Below are 10492 nucleotides of genomic sequence, written 5' to 3'. Positions count from 1 at the left end.
CCTTGGGTTCCTGAGGCTGTAACTCACAACAGGAGGTTAGCAGTGCAATCTCCTATCGTCTATGCCAGCAGAGCTCCCAATGGCACAGTCAACCTGCCTATGCCTTCATTCACTGGCTCTCCCATTATCTCTCGCTAACTAAAAAAATAAAGTAAGTCTGTTTCTCCTCTAGTAGCTTCTGCCTGGAGGAATTTTGTTAGCTAATAGATCTGTCCTAGAAAGAGTGAAACCGGTTTGCTCCTTGGAGGCAAGGATTCTGAAGCTCCAGCTCACATACATTGGACAAGCTGCCAGAAAGGACCAGTCGTTGGAGAAGGACATGATGCTTGGAAGGGTAGAAGGTGAGCCCAGAAGAGGAAGACCCTAGATGACATGGATTGACACAGTGACTGGAGCAATGGCGTCAGGTGTGCTTGAGACAGTGAGGGTGGCTCAGGATAGGGAAAGTTCAGAGTCACTATTCATAGGGTCACTGAGTTGTAGTCAACTTGAAGGCACAAAGCAACAACACAACAATCTGTCAATTCAAGGAGCCCTGGTAGTACGTGGGTTACATGTAGGACTGCTAACTCAAAGGTCAGTGGTTTAAGTGTACCATCTCTGTGAAAGAAAGATGGGTAGTCTCCTCCTATAAAGATTTTACAGCTTCAGAAACTCAGTGGAGGGTCACCATTAGTAAGAACTGCCTTGACCACAGGTTCAAGTCTACCAGCTCCACAGAACAAAGTTGGGCCATCTCTTCACATAAAGATTTACAGCTTGAGAAACTCAATGAAGGGTCACTACTGAGTCAGAATCAACTCTATGACAGACAGGGGTGGGACAGATGGAAAATCTGTCAATCTATATTTCCTTCCATGTCATTTTTTAAAACAAATCTGTATAAATACATAGTGTTCTCATATCGAAATCAGGAAATGGTCATTAATGTAACTTTCTCTATAAATATTAAGGTATTTAGCTCAATGATTCTTAACTGGAGGTCATACATAGCACCCTAACAGCTATCAAGGAAATCCAGGAATGCAATGAATTTATGATGGTCAAAAAGGATAGGGGCACTACGGACATGCAGTGAGTGGAGATTAAAAAAATAAAACCAACCCAAAATCCTCAAACCTCAGACTCATTGCTGTTGAGAACTGACTCATGGTTGACTCTCCAGCAGGTTTCTAAGGCTGTGAATGGACTCATCTTTCTCCCATAAAGTCATTGGTGTATCCCAACCACCAGAGAGGCCCATGTTTGCATCAGCAGTGCACCTCTCTAGGGACAAGGCCACCAGAGCTCCCTGAGTGGAGAGACTGTTGTTGTTCAATGCCTTCGAGTGGGAAGTGACTCATAGCTGACCCTCTTAGGGGTGCTCAGAGGCTTTAAATCGCATTGGAGGAATATTCCTATCTTTCTCCCTTGGAGCAGCTGGTGGATTTGAACGTCCTGTCTTTGTGTTGGTAGTACAACTTCTTTCCACTAGGCCACCAGAGTGGATAGTAGGCAGAGCTATATGTTGAGCATTTGTCAGGTGTCCCACATAATACAAAACTGTCCAGCTTAAACTGGATGAAAAGAAAGACAATACATAATGGGTTGATTAGATGTTGTAGCTAATTAACTGCATGAATTAATGCCAATTAATGTAATAAAAAGGTCTATGAATCACTGTATGAAATGCCACTATGATTTGTAAACCTTCATTAAAAAATCCATTTTAAATAGAAAATATCATTAAAAAAAAAGACATCTAGCTATTCTTCTTAAAGCCACAAGGTGGCAATAAATTCTAAGAAAGTTCTGAAAGATCACTTAATGGTTAAAAGGAAACATTGTTCTTAAATGTTTAAGCAGGAAAAGTTTTATGTTTTGTTTTTACTAAACACAATGGAAAAATACTTTTATTTTGAGACTATGCATGCCAATTATAATTAGTAACAGAGCTTATGAATTACTATTTCCAAATAAAAACTATCAAAATGTCACAAAATTTCTCACATTTGTGCTGGAAACATCAATCTGCAAAAAAAGGAGTATATAAGACAAAGTTTTTATTTCTCAAAAACGTCATCATTTAGAAAGTCCACACTAGTGTCAAGCACAGTATTTCATCTTTGTTCTCTAAAGACACATGATCTAAAAAGCTCTGATGCTAAGTCTAAAGAATTGGGTTAGACATCAAACAAATATTAATAATAACAAGCAGTGACAATATAACAGTCTCATCTTATTGAATGTCTTATAGTTTGTTTTTTTCCCCTCCTTGAGTACCGATGAATCTGATCTGACTGGCACAGGAAGAGATTACCTCTCCTTCTCCAGCAGATCATTTGGTGGATTTGAACGGGTATAAATCAGTTCTTAAGGCAAGTCTAAAATACCGTAAAATTGTTCCAGGGAATTGAAATGAGAACTACTGATATTTCCCAGTATGACATTAAAATAGACCATATTCTGAGATTAAGTTCTGGGATGCTTATTTAAGAAACCAATCATTGTATAGTTTATACCTTCAAACAATAAGCTTGTTTATGCTGAAGGTTTAGTTTACTTATTTGTTGTTCCACAAAATATACTTAAGTATTAAAGCATAAAGTTAATCCTTTTTCCTAGAAGAGACAGCGCATAAGTTCAGAAGCTAAGAACACTGAACTATAACATCAAATTGCCTGAGTTTGAGTTTTAACTCTCCTACTTTGTAGCCTTCAATACAGATTGAAGCTTAACATCAAGAAAACAAAGATTCTCACCATTGGGCCAATTGGCAGCATCATGATAGATGGTGAAAAGATTGAGATTGTTGACAGCTTCAATTTGCTTGGCTCTACAATCAACACTCTTGGTACCAGCAGCCAGGAAATTAAAAGATGAATTGCATTGGGAAAGTCTGCTGTCAGAGACCTCTCCAAAGTACTGAAGAGCAACTGATGTCAGTCTAGAGACTAAGGTATGCCTGATATAGGTCATGGTCTTTGTAATTACTTGCTATGCATCAGAGAGCTGGACAATGACTAGGGAGGAGAGAAGTAGAATAGATGCCTTTGAGCTGTGGTGCTGGAGAATAGTATTGAACATACCATGGACTGCTAGGAGAACAAACAAGTTTGTCCTGAAGAGGGTAAATCCGGGATGCTCTTTGGAGGCAAGGATTCTGAAGCTTCACCTGACATACTTTGGACATGTTGCAAGGTGGGATTGGTGTGTTGGAGATAATAAGATTGACAAAGGATAGAACAGTGTTTAAGGCTGTTGTACAGAGGGTCACTATGAATCTCAGGTGACTTGACAGCACATAACAACAACAACTTCATAGTTATGCAATGTTGGCTTTTCTGCACTTACATTTCCTCATTTGTAATTGCAAGTTATCTCACAGAATTGTTCTTAGGATTTAAAGAGATGACACATAAAGGACAATAGTGACTGGTACATTACAAATAATAAATATTAGTTGTATTTGAGGTTTATCTTTATCATCATCATTATTTAATTTAAACCTGGCAACACCATCTCATATCACAGTATAGAAGACAGTGATCTCCAGAGAAATATCAGTAAGTGTTGCACATTTGCAGGCTCTACATGCAGAAAGATACTGCTTGGGAAAGTGGAGGGATGGTGAAATAGAAGAAACCTTCCACCAGGTGGGCATGACACAGTAACTGCAGCAATGGGCTTGAGTGTGTCAGAGATTATGAGGATGGCACAGAATAGAACAATGTTCAGATTGGTTGTTCACAGGGTTGCTATGAGTCATACGAGACTTGACAGCATCTAACAACAACAACCTATCCTTAGATTAGGCAGGACCATGTGCCTTGTTTTAATCTAAAAAAACACAAGCATAAGAGACATTTGTAACTTCTGGGTTGTGGCATCCAAGATTTTGTGGGCCAGTCCTCTTTTTGGTAAAACACATATTGAGACTGTGGTACCATAAGATGTAGGCAATTTGGATCCTGAGCCAGTGACTGTCATCAGTGACCCATGATGGTTTTGGCACGCAAGAGCATGTTTTTGCTGTGCTAGACCTCTGACATTGTGGAGTTTCTTAATTCAGCTTAGCCTGACAAATGCACTGAGACACTTCATTCTCCTCTTTACACACTACCTGCCAGGCAACAATACAGTTAAAAGAGGTGGGAAAAGAAAATCATGCTCCAGTGTGATGGAAGCCAGAGTGGCATCCACTTCCTAAACAATATGCCTCCAGAAACTCTATGAACTTTGATGAATGTCGATAGTTGTAGAGGGGCTTCAGGCCTTTTGTTCATAGGGTCACTATGAGTCATGCTCGATGGGAAGGCACTCAACAACAACAATGTGATGAAAGTTTCTTAGGATTCTCAAATGCTGGCAATCTTTGGAAAATAGGAGGAAAAAGCAGAATCTCAAGAAAACAGCAAATCTATGTTTCTTATGTAGCTTTAGTTATCCCATCTAGCATCTGGTCTGGCCATGAACATCTTCAAATATAAGATGGAAATATTCAAAGATTAAGTCTTACCTGCGTAACTGAGCATTTTCACTCCTTAGTGGCTGCATGGCCAGTGCTATTTCAACTTGAATATTTGTATATCTACTTATTGCTGGCAGCAAAGCTATGCTTGTCTCCAGTTCTTTAACCAATCTTTCAATTTCCGAATCTCCTATAAAAGGCAGAAGAAATGATTAAAAACAATATTATAAATTGTTTTTTAGATCAAGTTATTAGTGTGTATTATAAAGAAAGATAATCTATAGATATTATTTCCTGTAAGTAAATTCAACTCAATTATTTTCAAGTTCCATTTTCTTCTCTCCTGCTTTATTTACTCAGAAGAGTTCTAAAGGTATTAAGGTCAGTAAATTAGAGATGAACCATAAATCACAGAATTATTAGTTATCCTGTTTGGTTAAAGAGTCCAAAAGGAAGGTAGTTTACTACATACCTACTAGTCCATATTTATCAAGACAATATTGGACTCATTTGTTTACAGGAATGATTAAGGCATTTGACTGCTAAACAAAGGTTGCCAGATGAAACATATCAAGTATTCCGTGAAAGAAAGATGTGGTGGCCTTCAGTCATGGGAACTGTTGGCCCCCTGTTTTTCACGCTCTCTGCTCTATATCATTCCTGGCTGTTTGTCTCTTTATTATAAATTTATTCTATTCTTTGGGACCCTCGGTCTGCAACATTCTGGCGCCCGAACTTGGGACAAGGTGGTGGTTTCTCTTTCTTTCTCCTTTTCGAGCAGACACCAGGAACCGAAAGGGAATTCGCTCAGGGTTTAATGTAATAATAGTACTTAGAGCTCACACAATTTGATAATTTCAGTGAAATATGAAAAGTAAGAGACTGAAGCTAACTTAAGAGAAAAATCTTGATTTGGAAGATGAAGTAAGCAAAGAATAAGTTCTAAAAATTGATAAATTTAAAGGCTGCAGCTGAAAAAATTTTAACATGGATAAAAATCTCTGAACTTTTTAAAAAAATAGACTGCATTTGAAAGATGGCTAGTTTTTCTTTCTTTTTGGTAATCCGGAATGCCAACAATAAAGGGACAACCAATCTTTCACAGCTGCATAGATAGATGAACTAGAAGTTTAGAAGCAGATAAAAGAGAAAATGCAACTTAGTTCTCGGAGTGGATATAAAGAGAAAAGTTATACCCTCTATTGACTACCTGTGAAATCCAAAAGGTTAGACTCTCTTAAATACTAAGAAACAAAGCTGTTTTAAAAAGAACTTTAAATTTGTCGCAAACTTAATGTTACAATTGTGGAAATTAGGACATTTGAAAAGAGACTGTCAGAAAGAAAGAAGGGGGAGTAAAAAATCCAGGCTTTCAGGGCTTTGTAGAAAATGTGGAAAAGGATATCATTGGACTAATGAATGTAGATCTTTATTCGATAAACAAGGTGTTAAGACTGGGTCAGGAAACTTCCGAGGGGGCCTGTCAGCTCGGGGCCCCACAACAAACAATGCGAGCTGCCAGCAGTATCTCACTGTGAGCAAAGACAGTATGTCTCAGACTTGTTTCATGCCACCTTGGGAAGCGCAGCATTAGCTATAGCTCATAAGATAAGATTACTCTTGTACCAGAATTGGGAGTTTATAAGATACCTACTAATATTTTTGGACCCATTCCAGAAAATAGTGTTGGATTAATTATTGGAAGTAGTTTAACCAGTAAGGGTATCTTTGTTCATCTGGGAATTATTGATTCTGATTATGAAGGAGAAATAAGTATAATGGTATCTACTAGACAGCCTCAGAATCTACAAAAAGGTCAAAGAATCGCTCAGTTATTGTTGCTACCATATATTAAACAAAAGGCTGCTCCTATAAAGAGACAAGGAGGTTTTGGCAGTACAGGATCAAATATATATTGGAATACCATTATTAATGATGAAAAACCACAAATGATTGTTACCATTGAAGGACATAAATTACAAGGCTTGGTTGATACTGGGGCTGACGTTTCAATTGTGGCTACTCATCACTGGCCTCCGAACTAGTATTAAAAGATGTGTCTGTTACGTTTACTGGGATTGGTACTATGACTGGAGTGAAACAGAGTGAACATGTTTTAGAATGTGAAGGACCAGAAGGTCAAAAGGGTAAATTACAACCTTTTGTAGCTGATATTGCCATTACTTTATGGGGCCGAGATTTATTAGCTCAGTGGGGAGCTACATTACAAATTCCAACTATTTCAACTCCAGCAAAAAATATGATGTTAAATATGAACTATATCCCAGGAAAAGGGTTAGGAAAAAGGAAACAAGGAGTTGCTAGTTTTCAAGAACCTAAATTTAATCAATCACAGAAAGGATTAGGATATCCAAATTTATAATGAGGGCCACTGTTCATTATGCTCTTCTCTTAACTCAGCTAACAGAAAAACTAATTTGGGTGGAGCAGTGGCCCCTATCTAGAGAGAAATTAGAAATTTTAGAAAGATTAGTTCAAGAACAATAACTAGCTGGTCATATAGAAGAAACTACTAGCCCTTGGAATTCTCCAGTGTTTGTTATAAAAAAGAAATCGGGTAACTGGAGAATGATAACTGATTTAAGAAAAATTAATGAAGTAATTCAGCCTATGGGTGCTTTACAATATGGACTGCCTCTTCCCTCTATGATACCTGAGGGATGTCCAATTATTGTTATTGATCTTAAAGACTGTTTTTTTACTATTCCACTGCAACCTAAAGACAGAAAAATTTGCCTTTACTGTTCCTGCTAAACCAGGCAGCCAGAGACGGGTAAGAGACACTGGCCCCTGTTTCAACCTAAGACAGGCGCCCCGCCATAGTTGCTGGGTTAGCCCATGACGGGTAAGATCAGTAGGTGCGGTGTCCAACCTAAGACAGACGCTGGCTTCATACCTGGTCAAACAGGAGAGCACCAAGGATTTTCTTTATCGGCCATTTGCAGTCTTTGATAATGGACTTGTATGGGACGGGAGGCTATGGATAGGACCTGCTGCTTTTAGGCCATAATTGATTGAATCTACATTCTTTTGCTTTAAATTTTTTGTCACAGGAGAAAAATCAGAGTATGTAATCCAACATTTAATTGAAACTTTTAATGTGATGGGCCTTCCATCAAGTATTAAAACCGATAATGCTCCTGCTTATAATTCTAAGAAAACACAAGAGTTTCTTAAAAGATGGAATATTAATCACATTACTGGTATTCCATATAATCCCCAAGGACAAGCTATAATAGAAAGAGCTAATTTAACATTACAAACTATGTTGAAAAAACAGAAGGGGGGAGATACAATGGGACGAATATCATCTCCTTGAACTCTCTTACAAAAAGCCTTATTTACTTTAAGTTTTTTAAATGCTAATGAAAAAAGAGAAACTCCAGCTGAAAGACACTGGGTATTACAATCCTCTAAAAAATTGAATCAGCCTATATATTATAAGAAACCTCTAACTAATGAATGGAAAAAGGGATTTGTTATTAGGTGGGGGCGAGGATTTGCTTTTATCTCTACAGGATCAGAACTGCTGTGGGTGCCCTCCAGAAACGTGAAACCCCGAGATGAGTCAAAAGAGGCCACACTTTGACGAGGACGAAGCTGCAGAATGGCAGATGGAGGAGTGACAGGGAATGGCAAAGGATGCATGGACAAAGGAGATTAATCAGAACTGGCTTTGATGGGGACTATGGCAATATGACAATGGAAGCTGATCCTCAAGGAATGCTGCTTTATTGGAAGTGTTTTTGTGAACTTATTTTGTTTTCTCATATTTGCTTTCTTATAGTTGTTTGATTATATATAAAGGATTAAGAGACAAGCAAGAATGAATCCTGAAGAAGAAAAATTATACTCATCTTGACAATCACAAAATTATGATTTAAACAAAAGAGGGGGAAATGAGGGAAGCCGAGTATCAAAATTAATAATAGTAGACCAAATGCTGTATCAGGAAATGAGGGAGGCTTAATACAAGCTGAAGGTCACCTTGTGACACTAGGGCATTCCTTAGGAGTCAACATTGTTCTTAGTTTTTATCAAAGAACCCCTCCCTCTTGAGATTAACAAAGAGGAACTTGGCCTTATCTGTAAAAGATTTCATCATTATCCTTTGTTTTGTACTTCCTTGTTTTTCTGTATAAATACTCAGAGAAGCATGGCTCGGGGCCTTCAGTCATGGGAACCGTTGGCCCCGTTTTTCACGCTGTCTGCTCTATATAAAAAAAAAAAAAAGATGTGGCAAACTACTTCTGTAAATATCTGCAGTCTTGGAAACCCAAAGGCCAGTTCTATTCTGTCTTTTAGGGTTCCTAGGGATTGGAATCAACTCAGTGGAGTTACAATTGTTTGCAATAAACACAACCTTTGATTCTGCATAGAATAATTTGCCTTGTGGTGGTGTGTGCCAGTGAGTCAGAACTGATCCACTGCTGACCATCCAGCAGTTTTTCAGAGACAATAAATCACAAGGGAGGTGACTGCCCATCTTTCTCATGCAGAGCAGCTAGTGGATGTGAACTGTGTGCCTTTGGGATTGCAGCTCATCTTCTTACCTCTAGGCCCTACGTGACTTATTTGGCAAGATAGTGATTGAGAGTCTGCTAAAATTAGGCTTCACGATTTACTTTTATAGTATCAGATTTAATGCAAGTTACACCTCAGGTGACATGACACCAAAGACAATACCATTCCTGCTATTACAGGTGTGAGGAGTGAATGTTTTCAGAGGTGGCAGATACAGGTAGAAGGCAGGCACTAGATCTCTTGCCCTTTTTTAATTGTTGTTGTTCCCTTATCTTTGTAAATTATTTGTGAATTGAAAACATTTAAGAATTGTAATATTAACTATGTAACAGAGCTATTGCACATAGGGTCACTATAAGTCACAGGTGACTCGATGCATGTAACAAAAACATCCAGAAGAAACAGAAAGTACATTCTAAGTTTTAAAAAAACTCAATTATGTAAAGTATTAGAACACACTGACTTTTTTTTAAAAAAAATGAACACAGGTGACAACTACACCAGATTACTGAGCAATCCTCTACCCGCACTGCAGAGAGAGCTCGGACCACCAACACTTTCTGACAATATAATGTCGGTCAAATTACTTAACGCTTTAAAATGCTGTTGTTTAAAATGTACAATATCTAGTTAATAAGTTTTTATATTGGTTAGGGGTTGAAATGCTAAAGATACACTGAGATATATATAAATATAAATACATTCTTAAGAATTATTTAACTCTTCTTGTGCTGCCAACCCAAAGGCCTGTAATCCGAATCTACCTACTACTCCGCAGGTGGAAAGTGAGCAATCTTTTCTCCTATGATTTAAAGCCTCTGAAAACCCACTGGAGGGTCAGCTATGAGTCAGTTTTGACTAGATAGTGCATAACAACAAGTTCTTGTCTGGGATTTCTCATGGTTAAAAGAATAAAATAACAATGCTGCAATATGTGACTGTTAAGATTGAATGACATGATATTTCTAGGCCTCAGTTTCCTCATTTGTAAGATGGAGCTAATACTGCAGAAGGTTGATGCAAGGATTTAGCACCTCACCAAGCACATAGGAGAGGTCAATAAATAACAGCCATCATTGTTCCCACTATTGTTATTGTTGCCACAATGAAGCATTTCCTGAAGAGGATGTTATCAAAGGCCAGAAAAGGCAACAATATTGACACATTAAAGATCTGGACTAATAGTGTGGTTTTTATATAGCTTTATGTGAATTTGGTAATTCTGGGGGTCAATCAGCAAATATTCAACAAATGCTTCCAAAATCATTTACTTTACCAAGATCACAAGTCTGTAACACTCTGAGGGGAAAAAAAACCCATTACTTTAGAAAATATATATAAAATGAAAATAAGTAAAAGGTGCTTCAAATAGAAAGGGTTTGTGTTTTTTGGTTTGTTTTTTTTTAATTTAAAAGTCGTAAAAGCAAACTGAAAAGAGCATGAAAAGATTTGGCTACTTCTCAAAGTCAGATTTGTTAAAACAAAGTAACAGTTATT

At 37.8% G+C, this 10492-nt stretch overlaps 1 protein-coding gene across 1 annotated transcript in view; it reads right to left on the bottom strand.

The window, feature by feature from the left end:
* The window catches only part of CCDC14 (coiled-coil domain containing 14), a 46412-nt gene that overhangs the window by 14757 nt on the left and 21163 nt on the right, over positions 1-10492 (bottom strand). The window contains exon 8 of the mRNA XM_006884218.1: positions 4499-4640. Coding sequence (XP_006884280.1) covers positions 4499-4640 — 142 coding nt within the window. The remainder of the gene's footprint in view (positions 1-4498; positions 4641-10492) is intronic.

This window comes from Elephantulus edwardii, unplaced genomic scaffold, assembly GCF_000299155.1.
Source record: "Elephantulus edwardii isolate Elephantulus edwardi_28Jun2011 unplaced genomic scaffold, EleEdw1.0 scaffold00032, whole genome shotgun sequence".
NCBI classification, from domain to species: domain Eukaryota; kingdom Metazoa; phylum Chordata; class Mammalia; order Macroscelidea; family Macroscelididae; genus Elephantulus; species Elephantulus edwardii.
This window is presented reverse-complemented; position numbering and strand designations above follow the sequence as displayed.